The 27,295-nt window shown below is 40.1% G+C and overlaps 1 protein-coding gene across 1 annotated transcript in view; it reads left to right on the top strand.

Moving 5' to 3' along the window:
• WDR64 (WD repeat domain 64) overlaps positions 1-27,295 on the top strand; it is a 121,110-nt gene that overhangs the window by 18,147 nt on the left and 75,668 nt on the right. Inside the window, exons 4-10 of the mRNA XM_061382520.1 lie at positions 2,417-2,520; positions 5,442-5,471; positions 6,743-6,853; positions 10,226-10,440; positions 14,279-14,413; positions 24,613-24,692; positions 26,264-26,403. Of these exons, the coding sequence (XP_061238504.1) occupies positions 2,417-2,520; positions 5,442-5,471; positions 6,743-6,853; positions 10,226-10,440; positions 14,279-14,413; positions 24,613-24,692; positions 26,264-26,403 (815 nt within the window). The remainder of the gene's footprint in view (positions 1-2,416; positions 2,521-5,441; positions 5,472-6,742; positions 6,854-10,225; positions 10,441-14,278; positions 14,414-24,612; positions 24,693-26,263; positions 26,404-27,295) is intronic.

Genomic DNA, 27,295 nt, shown 5'->3' with positions numbered 1-27,295 from the left:
AGTACCAAATGGATCAATCACATTTTTAAAAATACATATTCTTAAAATTGAATTTTCAAGTTTTCACTTACTAGTGCTCTTTCCCAAGCTCCCATCCTTGATTATATTATGGAGGTTAGCCTTAACACCTCTCAGACTGTGCATTTGGGTCAATAACAGAGGAGTGTTAGCTCAGTTTGAGGTCTCCAGTTTAGATATGTCATTTGCTTTAAAATTTGAGCCTGGGTCCCGTGAATTCATTTCCCTGTCCACTATTGAAGCCATGGGTTTTCCTTCTTTTCTTCCCTCCAGGGTGGGAGAAGTCCAGGATGTGGAAAGAATCTGTCTCTGTCCTCAAACATTTCATCTCAAATTCTGAGATGAAGGACATAGTCTAGATCAAATCTGGTGTTCTTTAAAAAAGAAAAAAAAAAAACAAAAAAACCCTGAACTTACTTCAGTCCTTTGTGAACAAAACCCACCCTGGTTTTTGACCCTTCCTTAGCCCAACAATAGAGCTCACCAGAGCCTAAACTCCGGGCTTCTCCATGGGAACTGTCATCAAAGAACAGAAGCTAGGGAGCAGCGGTGATCCTGCTGTCATCACTTGAGTGGCCAGTGACCAGGGGAGACGTGTTTCTGGCCTCCTAAATTAGAATTTCAAAAGCATCTTTACAGATGGCCATTGAGTTCTGTAACTTGTTTATTCACTCAACAAATATTTGTTAAGATCTACTTTGTAAGCCAGGCTTCCCTAGTGGCTCAGTGGTAAAGAATCTGCCTGCCAATTCAGAAGACATGGGTTCAGTCCCTGGGTCGGGAAGATCCCCTGGAGAAGGAAATGACAACCCACTCCAGTATTCCTGCCTGAAGAATTCCACGGACAGAGGAGCCTCGCTGGCTACAGTCCATAGGGTTGCAAAAGAGCTGGACATGACTTAGTGACTAAACAACTTTGTGAACTAGGTGACTTTCTAAGTGCTAGGAACACAGTGGTGAACAAACAATCATAAATCCCTGACCTCATGGAATCTATATTCTAATGGGGGAAGAGACAGACAATTTAAAAAAAAAAAAAAAGAGTAAATTAAGCACTATAGAAAAAAATAATAAAATGAGCAGATTGTGGAGAAAAATAAAGCAGGAGTGTGGGAGGAAGTTGAAGTTGGTTTGGACACGCAAACATGTGCTGGGACTTAAAACAGGGTAGTTGGGAAAGACGTGGAGGAGATACGCAAATAAAGCACACACTCCACGCTGAAGTGGAGTGGTGGGGGAGGGAGAACAGCAGAAGAGGGGGAGGTTAGAGCCGCAGCAGCGGTGAGGGCACTGATGTCCAGGGCCTTGAGGCCACACTAAAGACTTCTGAGACAAACAACTGTGAGAGGGCCTGGCCGGAGTTACACTTCGACAAATGTTCTGGCCTCTGTGATTAAAGTGGTCTATAGTGGGGAGGGAATGGAAGCAGGAAACATGTTGGTGGCTTGGCATAAAATATTCTCAACAGTTTTTGTGTTTTTTTTTTTTCGTAGTGACCTCTCCAAGCAGTCTTTTGGAACTTTTTTCCTAATTGCAGGAAAATCCTGCAGGAAAATTTTCCTGCAGGAAAATCCATCCCCAACTCCCTCTCAACCTCATTTCCCCAAGCTTCAGACATTTTAATATCTCAGATACTGTGTCTCTGCCTATGGACTGTATGTACATCCGAACTTTGACACAGAGAGTAAGAGTTGTTTATGTGCCTTGCCCACCAAGAACCAATTTGTACCCTTTTGGAGAAAATAGTTTCTCTGTTGAGAATGTGTGGGTTAGGCAGATAATACTGGAGTGTGAAATTTGTTCCCTTGCTTTTCCTCCCTAAACATTTGCAATTATAAAAACTTGATTTAAATCATCCTGGGAAGAGGCTCAATATGTGTGGCTTTATCATTCAGCACATAGGCAAAGAAACAGGAAAGTGTTTTCTCCAAAATACATGAAAAAAAAAAAAAGAAAGAAAGCCTAAAACAGTATTAAGGCAGTTTCATTTTTTTGTACTGGAAAGCCTGAGATAGTATTAGACTTTCGTTCTGTGTAAATCACATGGTGACAGTTCAAAGAAAGGATTCCTGAATGTGAAGATCTTGAAATAATTCTAAAAGACATTTGGAAAACTCATTCTCTGAAATGTGCATGTTGTGATCTTAACAGCTTCTATGGGAGATCATGGACCACGTTTAGTTGGAAAGCATTAAAAAGTCAGATTAGTATCTCTAAGGATAATTAAAAAGCAATCATTGCTCATTTTTTTGGTTTTATTCTACTTTAGTTTTAAAGTAACTAGAGCCTTTCTAGCTTAACGTTGGTTGTTTCCTTTTTCTTTTATGATTAAAACTCTAACAAGTGACTTTTAGGGTCTTTACTGCTAGGAGCTGAAATGAGTGTGTGCCATTCACAGGGAGTAGAAGACGGGATGTGATTAAGTGCATTGTCAAGATCCCTCAGTTGGATTTACTAGTAACAGCTTCTCAGAAAGGAATGATAACAGTCTTCAATAGCCAGGTAATTTGAGAGCTTGGTTTCCTTCCTCTCCTACCTTTCTCTTTTGTTTTGTCTATGCATTATGCCTATGTATCAGATGCAGCAGAAACCGTAACCATATTTAAGAGTTATTCCAAGAAATAAAACCAAGTATTATTAAAACAAGAAGCTTGCTCAACCCCAGAGCAGCTTTTGAGAATTTAGTAACCACATTTGTCATTGTTCCTCTGGGTAACCTATTGAACCACGTGCATCAACACAATTAAAGGATGCCCTTAGATAATTTCTCAAATAAAATGATAAAAACTCACAAGTCAAGTGATTTTGTCATAATACTACCAAGTAATGAAAGCTTCCAAGACGAAACCTTGTGCTTGAGGTTTAAAAAAAGGCTCAGATGCTAGCTCCTCTATTTTACCATCCTATAAGCAGGGAACTTAATGAGCCAACTTACATCTTTTCATGTCTCTTTTTCTCGTATTTGTAAAATGAGGACAACAGGATCAGTCTCCCCGCCCTCAGAGCACTGTAGTGAACATCAAATGAGATAATGAATATGGACACATTTTAAGGCATTGCTATTATTAATGTCATTTCTTTCTAAATTTATGTTTTTGGACTTCTATTTTCAAAATATGAGGGACTGTAATGGAATGTATGATGACATGATAAAATATGATATAGACAAGTGTTTGGTGTTAAATATACAAAAATTGATTTAATTATTAATTTATTTTTAAGTAGAGTCAAGCTATAGACAAATAAAATATGTTTAAAATAATTATCACACGATTAAAATTTCAACAATGATTTTCAGCCTTTCAGTGATTTTCATCACAGGCAGACAGATTGCATCAAAGGGAGCCACCTGCACCCAGAGGTGCAGCAGGAGATTCTGAGTGCAGGTGTGGAGACTGGCTCCCCCTACGACCCCCACCATAGCTATGCATGTTACCTCTAGGCCCCAGTTCCTCCTCATCCAGACCAGAGGACATGTCTCCCTAGGTAGTTGTGCTGTTTGCATGATTTCATCAATACAAATCACTTAGCTTCATTGTAAACCCTTAGTAAATAATGACAATTATAATTATGAACAAATAACGTGAAAATAAAAATGGATTTGCCTCATTAAGTAGGCTTCCCTTGTGGCTCAGCTGGTAAAGAATCTGCCTACAATGCAGAAGACCTTGGTTTGATCCCTGGGTTGGAAAGATTCCCTGGAGAAGGGAAAAGCTACCCACTCCAGTTTTCTGGCCTGGAGAATTCCATGGACTGTATAGTCCACTGGGTTACAAAGAGTTGAACACTCATTAAGTATGAAAATCTTCCTCAGTCTCTTTTTTTCTCTATGCATTATTATCCTTTTCATTTTTTTTACCTTTAATTCCTCAAAAATAGAACTAATATGGGATCTAAAGAAAAACAGTGAGGAGAAAAATTATGATGTTCATAATGAAATAGTTTAGGATTATTTGAATTCAGTGAGATGGCATTATCAAATTTCCAGAGATACGTGTGTGTCTCTTTCTCTTTCATATACACATAGGATTATGAAAATTTTAGAGCAGATAAGGGAATTTTAAAGTGTCTTCCACTGAAGATGGAGAGAAATAGAAGAGAAATTTCTCTAATCCCTTTATTTGTTCCTTTAAAAAAAAGTCCCTGGTTGCAAAAGTATTTTTGAACTCTTCAGATGAAAGACAGTCTGTGATGACTACAAATAACAGTTCGAGTAATCTCTTTGATTCACATTCTCTTCTTTTCGCATAATCCATCCTTCTAGAACGCCATTTTCTAAACTTCTCCAAAGACCATTTGAGCATGCAATAGAAACTAGGTCATTAATAAACTTCAGACCCTTACCTTTACCTTGGGAGCAGTTAACATGCCCTAAGGGTATAAGAGGGCTTTACCTGGGGGCTCAGTGGTGAAGAGCAAGTGCAAGAGATACGAGAGATGAGGGTTGGATCCTTGGGTTGGGAAAATACTATTGAGAATGAAATGGCAACCACTCCAGTATTCTTGCCTGGGAAATCCCATGGACAGAGGAGCGTGATGGGCTAGAGTCCACGGGGTCACAAAAGACTCAGACATGACTTAGCAACTAAACAACAACAACAGAAGGGTATAAGAGGCTGCTCATGTACTTACTAGCTCTCCTGAGATAAATCTATGATTCTTCACTAGTATAGTACTTAGGATATTATACTCACTCAATACGTATTTATTGGGGCTTCCCTAGTGGCTCAGATGGTAAAGAATATGCCTGCAATGCAGGAGACCTGGGTTCCATCCTTGGGTTGGGAAGATCCCCCAAAGAAGAGAATGGCAACCCACTCCAGTAATCTTGCCTGGAGAATTCCATGGACAAAGGAGCCTGGTGAGCTACAGTCCATGGGATCGCAAAGAGTAGGACACAACTGAGCGAAACAACACATACACATACATTTATTGAATAAAAGAGAAAACCCACTAGATAGAATGTTCTTAAATCTCAGTAACTTGAGAAATAACTTTCAAATGAAATGCTTTTTTTTTTCCTATATAAATCTATATTCATATTGACCTATTTACCATTCTTGCCATTGCTGTTAGCATTATTTTGCAGTCCCAAATTTTAGTGTCAGAGGTTGCTCTGAATAGTTAAAGAATGTGAGGAACTGTACAAATAGAAGGAACAAAATAATTAATAAAGTTTAAGAGCACAGTAACTGGGCTTAAAGATAAGACACAGAAGCCTAAAGTTGCCCAAAGCAAACAGTGCGTTATTCCACAGAGACAGGCTTTTCAGAAGCAGGAGGAACCAGAAGACTCACAGAAGGTAGAAATGACAGCTGAGGTTAAACCAAGGAGATAACATAGTGCTTTATACCCAGTATTTTCATCTTTAAGCATAGTGCCAACGGGGGTTCATTATTCTCTTCCTTTTTCTTTTTTAATAGATGAAAGTTCAGACCAGTACCAATGTTACAGTAAGTACTTTTTAAAATTCTTAATTAAGGTAAAATGATTGATGATGATTCTTCCATAACCAATCAAAATCTCAGTGAAGAGCCTGAATAGGCTCTGAGAATAAGATGTTTTCATAGGTTGTAGTTTTATCTTTATTGACTAGGATCCAAACTAAACCTGGAGCAACAGCAAAGAGGACACAGATCTTGTTTTCTGAGTTAATTTGCTTGGAAATTGATTATTCCCTGAAAGCTTCAATTTAAAAGCTTTGGCTGCTTTTCTAAGTGCTCACTGTTAAGGAATGTAAAAAAAAAAAAAAAAAATGGACAAAACCCACACATTGTGAGGACAAGGAACTAGTCAGTGATAGTTATTTGAAAACATTTTAAACTTGAAAACAGCATAAAAAATTTGAGTGCAATTTTGTAATTGATTCAATCCATATTACTAATTGGAACAGCAATCTTGTGGCAAATGTTGTAAAGCTATGGTGACTTCCCACTGTAGAATCCATGGCTTCTCATGGTGGAATCCCACTGTGGAATCCCACCGTAGCTTTATGAGGGATGGAGAGTGGTTGGCTTTCACCTTACCTGTATGCACTGAAATGCACTGAGGTACCAGGCAGAGGAGTCTCTGAGTCTCTGTTTCTTAAACTTTCTTAAAATTCCTAATGGGTTTTACAGAAGATTCAGGGCATACCTGGAGCACCAGGACCCGTTTCTGGCACAGACACACTCCCCAGTGGGAGCCTTTGTTCCTGTAACATCGTGTGCTGTCAGTGGTAGTATGGATCCAGGCCATGCCAACCTGGTGGCTTTTGGAAGGCATGAGGCAAACTTGTTGGCCTCAAGTTGATCCCTGACCAGATGATCACCAAGGTCTTATCCAGCTAAAAATGTTAAGCAGGAGGACAGGGCCAGAGAACTTGCTTAATCAGCGCCCTAAATCTAGTCTTACCTCCTATGAAGAAGTGTTCTCATGCAGAAGAACAGTGCACAAAGATGATTGCTTGACCAGTGGCTGTGAGCTTCCAGGGAGCTGTGCCAGGGCCCTGGCTGTGCCATTCTCCAGCTGATGGTGCTGAGAAACTCAGGGTAAAAGGGAAAAAGATGAGACCCTCTTGTCAAGACATCAAAGAAGAGATATTGTGTGGCTCCTCTGCAAATAAGGGGGCAAAATGGTGCTTTTAATGTAACTAATCTACTCCTTAGTAGCCAGTCATTATGTGATAGAACAAAACACAATATAGTCCAAAACACAACATTCTGATTCCATGTTTATCCATCAGGATACCTCCTGGATTACAGGATGCGATTACCTCTCACAGCTGAAACGAATTGTTGCTACTACCGAAAGGACTATTATTGTCTGGGATTATAAAGCTCAAGGGAGCAGCCAGGTACTGTGTTAAGGGAAATACTCAAAGAAATTGGATTGTCTTTTCCATACAGGTAGGATATGAGCAACTCACTTTCTCTATTGAACATCAGTTTCCTCATATATAAAATGAAAGTGAAGTGAAAGTTGCTCAGTTGTGTCCGACTCTTTGCAGCCCCTTGGACTATACAGGCCATGGAATTCTCCAGGCCAGAATACTGGAGAGGGTAGCTGTTCCTTTCCCCAGAGGATCTTCCCAATCCAGAGATTGAACCCAGATCTCCAGGATTGCAGGCAGATTCTTTACCAGCTGAGCCACCAGGGAAGCCCATAAAATCAGGGGTTAACTGTTAATAAAATAGTCTAGCCCAGCAGTAATATTCTGAGCCTTAATTAAAAGGGAACATATTTTCATTTAGCGTATGTTTAATTTGTTTTGTTTTTGAGAGCGAGAGATTGACTAGTTCATTTCTCATTTTACACCTTTCTCTGAATCCAAGTATTATCTTTGATTATGCTCATGTTATCCAGTTCAGACTTTCCCTTCAGTCCAGCTTTATTTGGCAAGAGAATTACTAAAATCAAATACCTAATTCTGGCAAAAAGAATCTAATGGGGTAGATGTTAATGTTAATCCTTTCAGTAAATGAAATGTTACGGCTTAACCAATTTACAGTATTTATTGAGAATCTGCAGAAACAAAGAAGAACATGTTCCCTGTACTGAAACAAAACTCAGCCTTGAGGAATCTCGTGAACAAACATAACATGTAATACAATGGTACAGAAAATTATAATGTAAAAAAGAACAAGAGCTCAGGGAGAGGTGAGATCACTAAGAACTTCCTGAGGGCGTATTTAAATAAATACGCCCTCAGGAAGCAGGCTGATTTTGACTGACATGGAAGATTAAGAAATAATTTACCCTTCCTCTGTGCCATACTAGTCTCAATGAAAAGTAAATTTCCTATGCTTGTCCATAATATTGGCCAACTAATGATGCCAAGATGATTTTAAAGAAGACAGCTGTTTGCTTAATGTATTTTAATATGTGATGTGTCACTATCTCGTGTCATATAGTTTGATTATAATCCCTTCCTTCTCACTCTCTTGTTTTCACTCTTGGTTTTCATTCTCATAGAAACCTCCACTGTGTTGAAAGCATCTTCTTCCATGCTTCAGTACCCCTGCTTCTTCTCTCTTTCCCTTCTCATATTACCCCCAAGATGGGTCATCTCTTAAATCTCTGTCCTTCAAAACTTGAATCTCAGGTAGATGCTATAGCCCTGCTTTACTCCCTTGCAGTGGCTAAGCTCTGCTAGAGAACTCAGAACCACACTATTTGGCATCGCTACAAAGTAAGGGTCTGCCACCTCGCTTGAGCACTCAGCGTCTTCTATCAACCTGTTTCTGATTCTTGCCAACTCACTTTCCCACTCCTGGCAAGTGTTCCCTTTCAGCAGATTAACTTCTTCCTGTTTCTGAGAATACTGAGTCTGGAAGGTTTGTCCTCTTTCAAATTCCAGCCTTAATTAAGCTTTAATTAAGAATGCAACGCTACTTCCTTCCTTTCTTTGTTCCTCTCTCTAAAAACAAAATCTGACACTCTGTGTATCCCCCCATGCCCTCCTGCCTTGTCCAGAACAAGGCTCCATAGCTTCTTCCCTTTCTCTTTTTTTGACATTAATCTCTTCTCCTAGGATCCTCCTTTTCAACCTCCTCTGAATCCTCCTCTCAACCAATTCAGATCCCAGATCCAAGGTCAACTTCCATAACCATGGGACCCAAAGTGACCTCTTCATTAACTCTTTATCACAGCGCACTGGCTTATTTTTTAAAGTGTACATCCTATTATCTGGAATTATCTGTTTTATTCATCTGTCTCCCCCAACTGGGATAGTAGTTCCACAAAGTCAGAAACTTTGGTTCATCATGAAAAGGAACTCAAAAGCCTCTTGATGAAAGTGAAAGTGGAGAGTGAAAAAGTTGGCTTAAAGCTCAACATTCAGAAAACAAAGATCATGGCATCCGTCCCACCACTTCATGGGAAATAGATGGGGAAACAGTGGAAACAGTGTCAGACTTTATTTTTCTGGGCTCCAAAATCACTGCAGATGGTGACTGCAGCCATGAAATTCAAAGACGCTTACTCCTTGGAAGGAAAGTTATGACCAACCTAGATAGCATATTCAAAAGCAGAGACATTACTTGGCCAACAAAGGTCCGTCTAGTCAAGGCTATGGTTTTTCCAGTGGTCATGTATGGATGTGAGAGTTGGACTGTGAAGAAGGCTGAGCGCTGAAGAATTGATGCTTTTGAACTGTGGTGTTGGAGAAGACTCTTGAGAGTCCCTTGGACTGCAAGGAGATCCAACCAGTCTATTCTAAAGGAGATCAGCCCTGGGATTTCTTTGGAAGGAATGATGCTAAAGCTGAAGCTCCAGTAATTTGGCCACCTCACGCGAAGAGTTGACTCATTGGAAAAGACTCTGATGCTGGGAGTGATTGGGGGCAGGAGGAGAAGGGGACGACAGAAGATGAGATGGCTGGATGGCATCACTGACTCGATGGACGTGAGTCTCAGTGAACTCCGGGAGTTGGTGATGGACAAGGAGGCTTGGCGTGCTGCGATTCATGGGGTCGCAAAGAGTCGGACACGACTGAGCGACTGATCTGATCTGATCTGAACAGCCAGTGCCTAGAATGGTTCTTGCCATATTGTAGGTGCTCAATAAATATTTGTTGAATAACTGAATGAACCTGTCAATATGTTCAAGTTTTATTCATTCTATAGGAAACAAGACAGATTTAAAAATTTTAAAATACTTTTTTCTTCTCTCTTAGGTAGAAACTAAGTTCCAGGAAAGCAATGGCTATGTAGCTTAGTGAACACAGTTTGATAATACAGAGCCAGCTCGATAGATGCTTGCTGAATATTTCTGGATACATGTAGATGTTAGGATATTTTTATCCTTGTAAAGTAATTGGGACTTTGATATTAGATTTTCCCATTACCACTCATTTTTATTTCAATGGTCTTTTAACACCTGAACTTTTTTTTTTTTTTTTGCTTCCTGTTAATATTGCCTTACAAATTCAAGAAAGGAATATTCATAGTAATATATCAGAAAATCTCATTATTTATTGGGCCAAAGATAGATACCTCACACTTTTCTCCAACAAAACACCCAAAAGCACAGTGTTGGGCTCACAGCAAGTGTTCATTAACTTCTACTTAGTTAACTTTGTTTTTTTCAAGTTCCTTTAACAGTGGGAGTATCTAAAATGAAAAACATCAGAAAAGTAAATCTTATAAAGAATAAGAGCAATATTTAAATTTAATATGTAGATACTTAGAGCAACACAATAACATTTAAAGTGTTCTTCTATTTCTAGGAAAACTATTTTGTCATAAAACCTATGGATCATTGCCTCCTCTGCGTGTGTGTAGTGTCTCTGCCTGACCAGCTCTGCCGAGATGATATCCTCTTGGGGGACGATGGTGGTTTTGTGAGCAAATTCACAGTAAATAGTGAAGACTTTGGATTAAAGCAGGCAAAATCCAAAAAAAGATTACAGAATCAGGTCTTAGACTCAAAGAACTTCAAAAGGTAAGGATATGATATGGATATTCCAATAGTTTTAATATAGACATTGTTCAAGTATTTATATAATGAAAATAATATGCCAGACCCCATGGTAGATATTTTAAATACAAAGCTGAAAAAGAATTTCTTTTTTGTTTTTTTCGCCTCAAGGGACTTCCCATTATAACAGGGAAGACAGGAAAATCAGCAACTGAAATCCCTATTTCAAATGCTATTGACAGTTAAAATCTATAGATACTTGAATGAATTAAAGAGTTCAATGAAAAATTAAATCATAAAAAAGGAAAAGGTACATATGACTGTTTCCTAGTATTTAAATCTGCAAGAAGATTCTAAACATAAAAACAATGGATACAGGACTCAGATAAAAAGTTTGATAGATTTGACTATACACAAAATCAAAAGATAATATCTTGAAAATAAATAGCAAACTGGGATAAATATAAAAATATAACAGACAGTGGGTTACTAATCTTTAATAGGTATTAGAATTCAATTAAAAATAATAATTTCTCAAGATAAAAATTGGCAAAGATGATGAACAGATAATTTACAAACATACCCATACAGTAGAAATAGTCAATGAACGTTTCAAACTGATCATCAGGCAAAAATGCTAACAACAGATATCTCCAACTGATGAGATTATGGGTGATTTCTATTGTCTTGTTTATAACTGTAGTGTTTTTGAAGTTTTTAGAGTAAGGTACATATTAATTTTATTAGCAGAAAAACAGACTTTTGACTAAACACAACCTTTTTATTAATCGAAGTGCAACTTAAAGTCACATACAACTTCTCACTTACAAAATTAGAAAAGATTAAAAATGGGTACGATGCTGTGAGACAGGCATTCTCGATTACTGCTTGTGGTGAAAAAATGAATTGAATCCCTTTCTGGAAAGCAGTTTGTGCAGATGCATCAAAGATTTTAAAAAACATTTATGCATTGAGGCCTGTGATCCCCATGTGTTTAAAAATTTAAGCATGATTATCACAGCATTATTTCTAATAATGAAACATCCAGTGTCCAACAATAGGGGAATGATTAATTTAAATAAGGAACCATTTAAATAAATAATTCATGCATTATATAAATGTATAATATTATATAAATTCTATAAGTATATTTACATATTTTAAAAGTGTCTGTGCATGTGTAACACATTTATATGTAAAATACATTTTTATCAGAGTCCTAAAAAATATTTAAGGCAGCAAAGGCATGCAATAAATCACAGTATAACCATATTAGAGGATGCCATGCATCCCCATTAAATTATGTTTTGAAAAATATTTAATAATATGGAAAATGTTCATAATATAATATGAAGTAAAAATACTTTTGTTTTTCTATGTACATTTGAATCTAGTTTAATTTTAAAAACGCATAGATGTCCATATGTATATATGTCCGTGTGTGTCTGTGTACTTCTATGTAGAAAGAAAAATGCTGAATGAAAATATACCCAAACATTAACAATGATTGTCTTTGGAACCTAAGAGAAATGACTTTTATTTTCTTCTTTATGTTTTTCTACTTTCTAAATTTTGTACAAACAAAATTTTTCTTTCACAGTAAGAAAAAAACTTAAAAATACAGGATTATATTTTGTTATTAATATAGCAAATGTTTTATACCAGAGTTAGAATATGTAATTAAAAGCTCATTTACAGCTATCGCTACAACAGAATTAAGACTAGTCCATTGCTGAAACCCTAAGAATGACATAATACTTGTCTGGCTCCATTTTCCATCTTTCATATATGAACAGTATGACATAGTTCCACCAAAGTACTAGCCTCTAATGGGAGCCTTTCCCAAAATGTGATAGGCTGTTCTATCCATTATCAAGCACTTTATTCCTGTTATGATAGCCTCTTAGATGCCGAGACGTGAATCTTCTCTTTACTGAGATATGTGTCTGCTGTTGCTGCTGTTTAGTCACTGAGCAGTGTTTGATTCTTTGCGACTATGGACTGTAGCTCACCAGGCTCCCCTGTCCATGGGATTTCCCAGGCAAGGATATTGGAGTGGGTCGCCATTTCATTTTTCAGAGGGTCTTCCTTACTCAGGGATCGAAACCAAGTCTCCTGCATCGGCAGATGGGTTCTTTACCATTGAGACTCTTGGGCATGACTTAAATTATTTGAGACTGAAGTATATATGGTGGCTTAGATGGTAAAAAATCTGCCTGCAATGCGCAAGACCTGGGTTTGATCCCTGGGTTGGGAAGATCCCCTGGAGGAGGGCACGGCAACCCACCCCAGTATTCTTGCCTAGAGAATCCCCATGGACAGAGGAGCCTGGTGGACTACAGTCCATGGGGTTGCAAAGAGTTGGACATGACTAAGCGACTAAGCACACACACACACATACACATATATATATACTTAGGTTGAGTGTTGAGGCAAAAACATTGTAGAAATTTAAAAAAGTAGCCAGTATCCAGAGTTCAAAATTTAACACAATGTGACATGGAAAAAAGAAATCCCCTCTTCACTCTGTTTCATCCAATATTGTCAAACTTTCCTGCCTTGAGTTATAAACATGTTTATTTCTCAACTACAATCTAAGATACTTGATGATAAGGATTTTACATTAATCATCTTTATGTCCTCAGTATCTAGGATTGAGGCCATAAAGCTCAACCAGTGTTTTTGACTGAGGAAACAAATACACTGGCTTCCCTGGTGGCTCAGGAGGTAAAGGAGCCACCTGCAATGCAGGAGGTGCAGGAGATACGGGTTTTATTTTTGGGAGCATGGCAACCCACTTCGGTACTCTTGCCTGGGAAATCCCGTGGACAGAGGAGTCTGGTGGGCTACAGTCCACGGGGTCGCAAAGAGTCAGATGCAACTGAAGCGACTGAGCACAGACATGGCACACATATGGCAGTTGCCCTAGCCTCAGCTTCACCAGTGATCTGGGATTGCAAACCTCCTTGTTCTTCAGTTTTGAATGTACTCATGGGAAATATGAAAATGAATTGACTCGTATAAGATTTAAAATATTATGAAACAGACTCATATAAGATAAAAAATGTTATAAAACAGAATTTTTTCGAAAGGGTAATGATGACAGTGGCTTCCCTGGTGGCTCAGTGGTAAAGAATCTACCTGCCAATGCAGGAAACTCAGGTTTGATTCCTGGTTTGGGAAGATCCTATGGAGAAGGAAACGGCTACCCACTCTAGTATTTTTGCCTGGGAAATTCCAGGGATAGAGGAGCTTGGGAGGTCATAGTCCACGGGTTGGCAAATGAGTTGGACATGACTTAGCGATTAAACAACAGCAACAAAAGATGATAGGGTCAATATTGGACTGAAATTCATCTAGATTAAAATTTAATTCTGAATCTATAGCTCAAAATCCGATGACAAACTTTTATTTTTTATTTTAAAATATGCGAGATGGTGAAAACGTAAACAGTTGAAAGTTGCACAACGCATGCTACTGCTGCTGCTAAGTCGCTTCAGTCGTGTCGGACTCTGTGAGACCCCATAGAGGGCAGCCCACCAGGCTCCCCGGTCCCTGGGATTCTCCAGGCAAGAACACTGGAGTGGGTTGCCATTTCCTTCTCCAATAGATGAAAGTGAAAAGTGAAAGTGAAGTCGCTCGGTCGTGTCCAACCCTCAGCGACCCCATGGACTGCAGCCCACCAAGCTCCTCCGTCCATGGGATTTTCCAGGCAAGAGTACTGGAGTGGGGTTAATACATGGAGGCTTTACTATAGCTCAGAGTTGCAATTTGGTTAAAGTAAAAGTGAAATACCAAATAGAAATTCAACATGATGTGTCTGTGAGTCTAACATAATCCCCTTTTTTCTTGTAATTCCCAGTGTTAAAAGGAAGCTACATAATGACTGGGTTATGAAAATTAGATATATTTCAGCCTTACATTGCTTTGGATCCTGCTCCTTAGACAACGTTCATTCATTAGTTTTGGAATCCTTGAAAAGAATTGAGGATAATTTGTAAGTACAATTGTTTATATATATAAACATTTTGTGACTTTCAGGTGTTTTCCTTAAACTCACAGCAGCCTTGGAGCTTTTAAATTGGTTCTTAGAAGAATCAGATGTTAAATATTCCATTTGTTCAACAAGATTAATTAGATTTTCCAGAAGGCAGTTGAAGTTACACAAATATGAACATGATTTCTCTTTTCTTTGAAGCAATTCTGCTCATTTGTTGTTTATTGCTATATTCTATTAAAATAAATCAATGTTGATATAGCTATTTTTTCCAAACATAATTCTATTGGTAAAACTTTATACTTTAAAAATCATTCTTATAGGTCAATTGACTAGCCAATTACCTATGAGTATCTGTAGCACAATCATCATGTTTCATGTTTAATAAATACACAAAATGGCTCTCTTATAGACAGGTGAGTTTGAATAGTGTATAATCTTAGTTACTCCCTAGTTAGATATTTATTAATAGTTATATTGATGTATAGCAAGGTTATACTAATATATAGTAACTATAAAACAGCCATTGTATTTTTTAAAGAGAGATATATCCTACAGCATGTATAACCCTCAAAAACATTATGTAGGTGACAGAAGCCAGACACAAAAGTGCATATGAAGAATTTCATTTAAAGGAAATGCCCAGAAAAGACAAATTGGTGGAAATAGAAAGTAGTAGACTAGTGGATGCCTGGGAGCAGGGGGAAGCAGGGATCCCAAGTGGGCACAAGAGAACTTTCTGGGATTAGGGACGGCTAAAGAAGAAAGTGTGATCACATGATCATATCAATAGATGCATAAAAAGCACCTGACAAAATCCAACACCCATTCCTGATAAAAACTCTCAATCTGGACATAGTCATTATACAAGTTTTAGAGAAACAACTCAAAATGGATCATATACCCAAAGATAAAATGCAAAACTATAAATCTCCTAGAAGAAAATCCAGATGACTTTGGGTTTGGCAATAACATTTAAGATACAACTGCATGAAAGAAATCACTGGCAAACTGGACTTCATTCAAATTAAAAATTCTGTTTTGAAAAAGACACCATCAAGAGAACAAGAAGACAGGCCCTAGATTAGGAGAAAATATTTGCAAAACATATATGTGATAAAGGACAGTTATCCAAAATATACAAAGAACTCTTATAATACAACAATAAAGCAACCTGATTGAACAATAAGCAAAAGATCTGAGCACACACATTACCAAAGAAGGTATACAGATGGCAATAAGTACATGAGAAGATGTTTCACATCCTACATCACTAGAGAAATGCAAAGTAAAGTCACAATGAGATATCATTACACACCTCTAGTGCCCAACATCCAAAACATTGCCATCAAACGCTGGCAAGAATGTGGGACGACAGGAGCTCTCATCCAGTGCTGCTGGGAATGTAAAAGGAGCACAGCCACCTTGGAAGATAGTTGGGCAGTATTACTGATCACCCTCCCTAAAACTCTATTCTTGGCTTCTGGGAAGCCAGAGTTTTCTCCCAGAATCTTATGTTTGTTCTTTTCCCTTGTGATTTCTCTTTTTGCATCTGCTATTTTTGTGGTGGCATTCTCCAGAGTTTTGTCCTTAACCAACCTTAATAGTCACTTTCTATGCAAAATCTTGGGCTATTTTCCTCTATCCCAATATATTAATACCTGTATACTGATGAAACCCAAGCTGTCTTGAAACTAGACTTACTTATACCTGCTCACCATGTCCACCTAGATATCTCATAGCCCCTTAAATGTATTGTTCATAGCTAAATTTTACTTCCCTCACCTTTTAATCTATGCCTTTTATAGCATTTTAACTTTTCTTAGTAGCACTGAAATGGTGCACCTCAGAATGGGACTTGAGCCCACGTGGTGGGACTCGAACTCAGGCTAAAGCCAGACTGGGACCTGAACTCAACGATTTTTTAATTAGAATCACTCACCTGGTGTCAGGACTTACTGTGGCTCAGGTTCTTTGTGCCTAAGTACAGAAGGAATTGAGTGAGAGGCAAAGTGATAGGCAAGAAGTAGATTCACTAACATAGGACATTTGTGAGAAATGCAAACAGGCTGGCGGGATTCTGCCCTGAGGATTAAGTGCACTACATTTTTATAATCAAAGGAAAGTGAGGGAGGGGAAAAGACTGCCTTCTTCCTCATTCTTCAAGTAGATGCCAGGCTTGCATCACTAGCTCCTCATTCCTATTGGGCAGGAGAGTGTCTGACCGTATGAGGTCAAACTAGGACTGTCATAGTGCTTATTCAAATCAGCTGAAAGGTGGTAACATTTTTTTCTTTCACTTAATGACTCGGGGCATATCTCATACTTTATAGTTAAGCAGGCCTGCTTCATTCCATGATCTGATAGCTTTTTGCTGCTGCTGCTGCTGCTGCTGCTGCTAAGTCACTTCAGTCGTGTGACTGAACTCTGTGCGACCCCATAGACAGCAGCCCACCAGGCTCTCTCGTCCCTGGGATTCTCCAGGCAACAACACTGGAGGGGGTTGCCATTTCCTTCTCCCATGCATGAAAGTGAAAAGTGAAAGTGAAGTCGCTCAGTCGCGTCCGACTCTTAGCGACCCCATGGCCTGCAGCCTTCCAGGCTCCTCCATCCATTTTTGAGTGATCATTAAATTACAGGGGTCTCCCATCTATCAGGACAAGTTGTACTTGGTCTGAGTTTACGGCATAATTTCTTTGTAATCTCTCTGTGTGTTAGTTGCTTAGTCATGTCTGACTCTTTGGGACCTCACGGACTGTAGCCAGCCAGGCTCTTCTGTTCATGGAATTCTCCAGGCAAGAATACTGGAGTGGGTTGCCATTCCCTTCTCCAGGGGGGATCTTCCCAACCCAGGGATTGAACCTGAGTCTCCTGCATTGCAGGCAGATTCTTTACCATTTGAGCCACCAGAGAAGCACAGCTGTTTCTTCATCTAATACAAAATCACTTGTTAAGAAGGGTCTCCCATACATTAATTCATAGGGACTGCATCTTAGCTTTTCTTTGGGGGCTGCCCTTGTTCTCATTAGAGTAATTGGTAATATTTGGACTCAGTTTTCCTGAGTCTCTCAGCGTAATTTGGCTATACTTCACTTCCAAGTATCATTCATTTTTTCCACTTTCCCTGAGGATTGGGGTCTCTATGCTGTATGAAGGGAGGACTTTCCCCCAGGGTTTTAGCTACTTGCTGGGGCATTTTAGAGGTAAATTTAGAGGTATCACTTTGTATAGATTGAGGTAATCCTCAATAGATAATAGGGATTATCTCCTTAAGCAAGTGTTTTGTTACCTCTGAGGCCTGTTCTCTCTGTGTGGGAAAAACCTCTACCCATCCAGTGAATGTCTACCACTACCAATAAATATTTGTATCATCTGGACTTGGGCATGTGAGTCATGATAGTATAAGGATTAGACACAATAGAGTAGATGGATTCCATTGCTTCATTAACAGTCCTTAGATCTTGTACAAATTGATACTCCCTAGTTGGTTTGAAAATGTGTTCCTGGTGGCTCAGTTGGTAAAGAATCCACCTGCAATGCGGGAGACCTGAGTTCAATCCCTGGGTTGGAAAGATCCTCTGGAGGAGGGCATGGCAATCCACTCTAGTATCCATGCCTCGAGAATCCCTGTGGACAGAGGAACCTGGAGGGCTACAGTCCATGGGATCACAAAGAGTTGGACAAGACCAATCGACTTTCACTTTCAGTATTGGCATATTACATGGTAACTGACCGAGTACCATCAATCCATCCAAGTTATTCCTTTACTAAGGGAAAAGATTCCTCTCTGTGTCTCTGATTTTAGGGGGTATTGCTTCTTGCAGGGATATTCCTGCCTAGGTCTTAACTTAATAACCACTGGCTGGATATCTTTGGTCAAGCCTGGAATCTCGATACTCCACACTCCAGGGTGTACTAAGGGTTCCATATCAGCTTCAATCTGTTCCTTTTCGCTTTCCGTTAGAACCATTTGGCAATGAGGGTGATCTCCTTGCTCCTCCAGAAACAGAGTGGTCCCTAATTTAGTTAGTAAATCTCTCCCTGTTAAAGGGATGGGACAATCAGGCACAAACTGAAAGCAATGTGAAAACAATTGGCCATTGATGTTTCACAGAAGGGGTTCCCGGAAACCATGCCCTTGTCTCCTCCCTGACACTCTGTTGTTGTTTAGTTGCTAAGTCATGTCTGACTCTTGCAAGCCCATGGACTATACCTGTCAGGCTCCTCTGTCCATGGAATTTCCCAGGCAAGAACACTGGAGTGAGTTGCCATTTCTGATCTTCCTGAGCCAGGGATCAAACTCAAGTCCCTGCACTAGTAGGTGAATTCTTCTTTTACCACTGAGCCACCAGGGAAGCCCTGACACTCCGTTACATATTCCTTAGGATTGCTAAGGTTTCCAACCCTTTGGGTTATTATGGAGAAGGTTGCAACAGTGTTTACAAGAAATTCTATCAAGTGGCCCACCACATCAATGATCACTCATGGCTCAACATTAGCTATGTAGATAGTATCTCTAGGCAGAGAAGCTTTCAGCCTTGAGCCCTGTCAGTCTTCTGATTCTGAAACCATTAGTGGTCCTCAGTGGTCACTCTCTGGCATCTGGGACATTCCCTCTTCCAATGCTCTGGCTATTTGCAAAGGCATGTTGATTGCCATCCTCCCTCCAATGCCCCCTTTGTCCACACAGAGGACACTGGCCTTGTATGGGTACCCATGGACCCCGTGGTCCACTAGGAACAGGCTGGCTCAGCAAAGTCAGCCTCCCAGTTGGTGGTCTCTGAGCAGACGAAGTCACTGCAAGCATTTGGACCCTTAGTATATTTCTTTGGGTGCATTCAGCCTTTTTGGCAATATCCCCATTATTGAAAGCTGAATAAGCCAATTGGAGCAAATCACTCATTGGAGTTTGAGGACCAGCAGTAGCTTTCTGAATTTTGCACCTGATATCTGGGGCAGACCGGGCTATCAAATGCATAGCCAAAAGGGTCTGTCCTTTGGAGGAGAAGGGATCTACATCTCTGTACTTCCTAAGCCTCTTCTAGTCTCCCTTGGAAAATTGTAGGATGTTCATCCTGCCCCGTTGGACCTCTTTTACTTTTTCATAATGAACAGGTTTTACTCTAAGGTTATTTGTGTGTTTTGTGTGTGTGTGTGTGTGCACGTGCGCGTGTGCGCATTCTAAGTTGCTTTCGTGATGTCCAACTCTTTGCAACCTAATGGACTGTGGCCCTCCAGGCTTCTCCGTCCATGGGGTTCTCCAGGCAAGAATACTGGAGTGGGTTGCCATGCCCTCCTCCAGGGGATCTTCCTAAAGCAGGGATCAAACCCATGTCTCATGTCTCTTGCATTGGCAGGTGGGTTCTTTACCACTAGCACCACCTGGGAAGCCCAAGTTTCTTCATATCTTCTATTAACCAGTTAATCATATGGTCCTATCTCTATCAATAGAATTTGCCTGGTAATCCATTGTGAGTCTGTCTCAGGGATAGTGTCACTCCCTGCCTGGTGGTAGACCCTGCATGGGTCTACTGGACTCGGGCTGCCAGGTGGTCTGCAAGGGCTCTGGCCACCAGTATTGTTCGCTGCTTTTCCTTGAGGGTGCAACAGCAGGATAGTAAGATCTGTAAATCTTCTCAGGTGAGATCAAAAGTTCTCACTAGTTGGGTAAACCCCTTTGTAAAAGCTCAGGATCCTCAGATAAACTTCTCAACTTGTCCTCTGCCATACTTAGATCAGACATTGCGAAAGGTACATGGACCTCTTTCTGTTCCCTGATTTCTATCAGGGCCTTCTCTCAGAGGCAAAACTGAAGGGGCAGTTGGTTGGTAACTTATAATCGCTGTGAGTGCAAGCTGGGCTAAGGATGGGCCCTTTGAGTATCTCAGGGTACAAAGAAGAGGTTCCTGAATATGAGGGGAGGCACCTCTTTTCATCTCTAGCTACTCCCCCTGGGGTAATAACCTTAGCTGGAGGAGAGGCTTCGGCCAGCAGGGTGACCTCTGAGGTTAGTACCCTGGCTTCCCCTGGGGCAATCGCTCCTCCCAGCGGTCAGGGAGTAGCTCCTACTGAAAAAGCGGCTCCTAACTGCAATATAGTATAACTCAGGGACCCATTGAGTGTCACTTTTCTTGGCTTCCTAACTTATATTGTAGGTTGTTGTTGGTGGTGGTTTAGTCACTAAGTCATGTCTGACTCTTGTGACCCCATGGACTGTAGCCCGCCAGGCTCCTCTGTCCATGGGATTTCCCAGGCAAGAATACTGGAGTGGGTAGCCATTTTCTTCTCCAGGATATCTTCCTGATCCAGGGATCATACTTGTGTCTCTTGTGTCTTCTGCATTGTAGGCAGATTCTTTACCACTGAGCCCCCAGGGAAGCCCATATGGTAGGTTATGTACCTAATAAATATTTTTCTTTTTAATTTCTGTTGTCTAAATCTTTCCCAATCCTGGAGGATATGGCCCAGAGGGGTAATTTGTTGGGATTGATGCAGTCTGATTCATTTCAGACCCAAACCTGAGGAGATGTCTTTAACTCCTATGCTATCCAAAATTCCATTCAAGTCAAAATCCATCCATAATTTGGTCAAGGATTGCCCTTATGATTTTAGATGCTATCCCTTCCGAGGTATTTTTCCAACCAGGTGTTAGTACCTGAAAAGTTGCTGAAAGGGAATAGAACAGAAGTTATCCCCAGTGGTGTCCATGATGAGTGGGAGTTGCTCTGGCTGCAAGCTGGGAATAAAGTGTCAACACTTGTAAGGATCAGTCAGAGGGGAGTAAAATAAGAAGTTCATCTTGGTGGTCACACAGGTGTTCTGGGGTTAACAAAAGAAAGAAATATAGCAGGAGTGATTAAGAATGTAGGACCAAAAACTCAGAGTCAAAGAGTACAGAGATTAATAGTTCTGTCTTGGACCTGCTGCTGGATGTGCATGAGCATACAGGGTTGACCCACCAGTCAAAAATGAGCAGACATTGGCAGAGCATCCTCCCCAGTACACCTGGCTCATGGTGTCCTATTGGCCCCTTTAGGACTGAGAGCTAACTCTCGTGTTTTCTTACCTTACCACTGTCCTTTCGTGACTTGACAGCTGAAACTGTGCACCTCAGTTTGGGACTTGAACCTTTTAGCTGAGATCACACACCTGGTTTCAGGACTTAATGAAGCTCAGGTTCTTGATGTCTCATCACAGAAAAATTTCAGTGAGAGACAAAGTGATAGGTAAGAAATAAATTTGGAGAGAAACATACTCCATAGACAGTGTAGGCCATCTCAGAAGGAGAGAGAAAGGCTTTGAAATATGGTTTGGTTAATAATTTCATAGACTAATGAGTGAGAGGATTATTCCAACTCTTTTGGGGAGAGGGCAGAAATTTTCAGAAATGGGCCTCTGCCCACTTTTTGATCTTTGATGGTAGTACTTGGAACTATCATGGCGCCTGTGAGTGTGTCATTTAACTTGCTGGTGTACAGTGAGTGTATGCTGAGGCTCAAGGTCTAGCGGAAGTTGACTAGCTTGCCATCTTGAAAAGTGTTAGTTGCTCAGTTGTGTCCGACTCTGTGATCCCAGGGACTGTAGCCTGCCCGGCTACATGGTTGCTGTCCGTGGTTCTCCAGACAAGAATATTGAAGTGGGTAGCTCTTCCTCCTCCAGGGGATATTCCTGACTCAGGGATCAAACTTAGGTTTCCTGCATTGCAGCCAGATTCTTGAACATCTGAGGATCTATTTAATTCTAATCAGTCTATGTCGTGTTTTCAGGCTACATCATTTTTTAAACGTTTGTGCCATGCCCCCTTCCCTCCTATTTCAGCACCATGATCCATCAAATCATTCTGGGCAAAAATTTAGCAACCCCACATAATTCCTTTTCCCCTCAACTTTCACAAATAATCAATCACAAATTTGTCTATATCACCTTATAAATTCTTGTTGAATCTCTTGTCTTCTGTATCTCTATTGCCCTAGGCTCTCCTCTCCAATTAGCCTCTTGTCTCAGTACTCTTCCAAGAATTCCTGTAGACATGATGTCCAACCATCAGATTTCATTTCCATGTTCTCTCATTGACTCTGTGATTGTGTTCTGAGAACACTACAGCTTGTGTTTAATTCATATCTATTTCTTTTATAACCCAAATCCACAATTGGGCACTTACAAAGAAAATTTATTCTTACCTGAAGTTTAAGGTGATAATTGCAATCCAAGGTGCTTCTGGGTATAGTCCCTTAGGTTCATTATCTCAAAGATAGCCCTCAAATACCAGCTATATATAATAAATTATGCTTTATAAGGCCCAGTTTTTGGAAAGAGCCCCGTTTAAAGAAATGTAGTCCAGTGGGCAAAAATAATTAAAAAGAAACTACAATATATTTTAAAATTACAAATGCAAGTATCCCTTGACTTGCAGTATCATTTCTAAGAACTTATAGAAAAATGACACTTTTACAAGACTGCTCATTGCAATATGATTTGTAATCACAAAAAATCTGACAGTCTGATGTTCCTCAGATTAAAGGATTTAGTCATTCAAGGGAATACTGTATGACAATTTTAAAAAGAATAAGAAAGTTTTTTAATGTACATATTTGGAAAGATCTTCAAGATTTATTATTAAGTGGAAAATCAAGGAACAGAATAGTACATACTACCATTTTATTTATGAACAAAGAAAAGGAAAGGAAACATACAAGACAAGAGTAGACTAAGGTCAGGTGCTTTATGCCTAAGGGAAAATAACATGGTACCAGACTAGAAAATAACACAAAAGGCTTAATGTAGTTGGTGGGGGCAGGAGGGTGGAGTCTAGGAAAGGCCTTTCAGAGAAATTAATATTCAAGCAGACACCTGCATCTGTCTGTAATGAGGGAGACCTGGGTTCGATTTCTGGGTTGGGAAGATCCCTGGAGGAGGGCATGGCAACCCACTCCAGTATTCTTGCCAGAAGAATCCCCATGGACACAGGAGCTTGGTGAGTTTGCAAAGGAGTCCATGGGTTTGCAAAGAGTCAGACATGACTGACCAACTAAGCACAGCACATACACCTGGAGGAGGGTGGTTGCTAGTGTGGCTACAATCCAGGGGAGAAACATCTTTGGCCTGTGCAGAAGCTCTTGAGGAGGAAGAGAGTTCAGTGAGGCCAGAAAGGAGGCTGAAGAGATTACAAGGCTGGATCAAAGCGAGGAAGAAGGTGAAAGATGACAGGGACCACCCAGCGCCACCTAAGCCATGTGGGCCAAGTGATGGAACCTGGTATTCCTGAGAGCATCAGGAATCCACTGGAGAAAAGTGATGTGATCCAATTCATGTTTTAGAAAGGTCACTTTGGCTGCAACTTAACGGGATTTGGAGTGGGATTGGGGAAAGAGGAATAGAAAATAGTGGAAGCTGAGAAATTAGTTTATTGCAGTAGTTCTGGTGAGAGGGGATGGAGAGTTGAATCAGGATATTATTTATTTTTAACGTATTTATTCATTTTTGGCTGCATGTGGACTTTCTCTTGTTGCAGTAGGCAGAGGCTACTCTGTTGTGGTGTGTGGGCTTCTCACTGCAGTGGCTTCTCTTGCTGGGAGCACAGGCTCTAGGATCTGTGGGCCCAGAAGTTGTGGTGCATGGGCTTTGTAGCTTCATGGTATGTGGGATCTTCCTGGACTACAGGTCGAACTCATGTCCCCTGCATTGCAAGGTGGATTCTTAACCACTGGACCAAAGGGAAGCCCAAAGCAAGATATTATGATGGAAATGGGAAGAAGTGGTCAATTTCCTGTTTATTTAGGAGGTAAAATCAACAAGACTTGACAGAATGTTGGATGCGGGTAATGAGAGAGGGAGAAATGTCCAAACACATTCCTGCCATTTTGTTCTACGAAAAAGACTCATTGAGCTGAACAATGTATTTTCTGGCTTTAGAGGTGATATATCTGTCCATTCTTAACACCAGCACAACCTCAGCTCCAGGGCAGAGGAATGGATTTCTTTTTAAACAGAAACAATGCAAATGCTGTATTAATATCATATCATAGAATAAATAGATTCTGTGGGTCAGTGAGAATTTAATCATTACTTACAATTTTTTTTCCTGTGGGTAAATAGATTCACAATGACTTAGAGATGAACTTCTTGAACATTATTTATAAGTTGGAATTAACTTTAGAAAGAAAAATAAACAAGTTTTACATTTAGCTTGTGTTTTGCAGGCCTGTCAGAGAGTTTTCCATGCCAAGAGGAGCAAACACTTTCTGTTACTGTATAAAAGCAAACGTGATTGTCACTGGAGGTAAGAGGACAGTCCACGTTACACAGGGATTTTCTACTTTGCAAATGGTGCTCTCCTTAATTAGCACAGTTACAGAGTTTTCACACAGCTATTGCATTTTACTGCTAATACGACCTTTTAGAGAATTTTTAAGTTTGTATAAAGTCAAATCTGTCATTCTTTTTCTTTGCGGCTTTTTGGTTTGGTGGCACACTTAGAAAGGCCCTCCCTAGCCTAAGACTGTGTGAAACAAATTCTCCTATATTTACTACAAATTTGTTTGTTTTACAGTTTACCTTTAATCTCTCTAGAATGTTTCATTGCGTGAGAGCATGAATTCCTAGCCTGGGGCCCATGTGTGGACTTTAAGGGAGTCCTATAGCCCCTTAGGCTGAATAACTGTGTCCACGTGCATATTTTTCTGGAGAGACAGTCCAAAATTTTATCAACTCCTCAAAGGAGTCCTTGACAAAAAGATCAAAAGCCAATGGTTTAGCATTAACAGAGAAGTGGACTAACGATAGAGTGCTTAAAACTACCAACATTTTAAGGGCTCAGATTATCTGCTGAGAGTAACAGGAAAGATGACAAATACAAGAAACTTGAGGAGAAAGATGGGACAACTGAGCTATCCTGCTGGCCTGACTCTTTATCTGTCAAGCTGGGATATGAAGCCTGTGATGGCTTTCAGCCTGGGCTTTGGAGTCAGACTGTCTAGGAACAAATACTAGTTTTTTCACTAGCAAGCCTTGGATAGGTTATTCAACTCTTCTAAGTTTCAATCTCAGGCTTCCCAAGTGGTGCGGTGGTAAAGAATCCACCTGCCAATGCAGAAGACTCAAGAGACACAGGTTTGATACCTGGGCTGGGAAGATCTCCTGGAGTAGGAAATGACAACCCACACCAGTATTATTGCCTGGGAAATTCCATGAACAGAGGAGCCAGGCAGGCTACAGTCCACGGGGTTGCAAACAGTCAGACACAACTGAGCGACTGAGCATGCACGCACAATACATTAATGCATAAATGAGTAGGGACATATTAAATCAAGAAAAGAACTCATAGAATATTTATGAGAATTCAAATTTATATATGTAAATACAGTGGTTACAAAACAGCCTTGACAAGAAGAAGCAGATCCAAAGCAAGTCAATCATAGCATCCTGGAAGAAACAGACTGTGATTTGATATTAGAAGAAAGATAGTGAGAGTCACTCAGTCATGTCCAGCTCTTTGTGACCCCATAGGCTATACAGTCCATGGAATTCTCCAGGCTAGAATACTGGAGTGGGTAGCTTTTCCCTTCTCCAAGGGATCTTCCCCACCCAGAGATGGAACCCAGGTCTCCCGCATTGCAGACGGATTCTTTACCAGCTGAGCCACAAGGGAAACCCAAGAATACTAGAGTGGGTAGCCTATCCCATCTCCATCAGATCTTCCTGACCCAGGAATCAAACTGGGATCTCCTGATTGCATGAGGATTCTTTACCAGCTGAGCTATTAGGATATGATTAAAGTTGAGAAAGACTCTTTAAACTGTGACCATCTGCATCCCTGAGAACATAAACAATCTTCACATGTCCTTCTTTCAGGAGATGATAAAGTGCTCCGGTTGTGGCACCCCAACATCAGCACCAAGCCAGTGGGGAAACTTGTGGGGCACATGTTCAGTATCACCGAGATCGTGACAAATGAGAAAGAGCAACATGTTATCAGCCTTTCTTCTGCAAAGGTAACCAAAAGAAAACAACAAAAATGAAACAGAACAATTTTTTCCCTTAAAGTCAACTATTGGAAAATATAGGATGCATACAGTTTTTCACTGAAATAGCTGATAGTCAAAGAGAAAAATATTGTTAATATGGATAAGAAAATAAGAAGTCCTTGTTCTTTGTTTCTATTGATATCAACATAAGAAAGAACATATGTTTAAAGGCAAGAGTAAAAGGAATATAACACTGGGAAGAGAGCCATTATTCTCAATAGTAAAACATAATATGGCCCTTCTGTGATCATTAAAGACAGGAAAAATAAGGATTTCTAGACACAGAAAACAAACTTATGGTTACCAAAGGGGCAAGTGGGTGGGAGACAGATAAATTAGGAGTTTTGGATTAGATAAACAACTATTAGATAAACAAAATAAAGGTCCTACTGTGTAGCACAGAGAAGGAAATGGCAACCCTCTCCAGCATCCTTGCCTGGAGAATCCCTGGACAGAGGAGCCTGGCGGGCTGCAGTCCATGGGGTCGCAAGAGTCGGACACGACTGAGTGCCTAGACCACCACCACTGTACAGCACAGGGAACTATATCAATATCCTGTGATAAACCATAATGGAAAAGAAGATGAAAATCAGTATATATATTTGTATAACTGAATCACTTTTCTCTACACCAGGAACTAACATAACATTGCAAATCAACCATACTTCAATTTTTTAAAAAGCAAAGAAAGAAAAAAGTATTTCTGTTGTTGCTATCACTACACAGTGTTTTAAATGTTCTAAACAAAGTAATAAAAAAGAAAAAATGACATGACTATTAGAAATGAGGTGACTGCATATTTGCAAATAATGTGATTGCTGGAAAAACTCAAGAAAACCAGCTTAAAGTTTTAGAACAG

Source organism: Bos javanicus, chromosome 16 (assembly GCF_032452875.1).
Source record: "Bos javanicus breed banteng chromosome 16, ARS-OSU_banteng_1.0, whole genome shotgun sequence".
Classification (NCBI taxonomy): Eukaryota; Metazoa; Chordata; class Mammalia; order Artiodactyla; family Bovidae; genus Bos; species Bos javanicus.
This window is presented reverse-complemented; position numbering and strand designations above follow the sequence as displayed.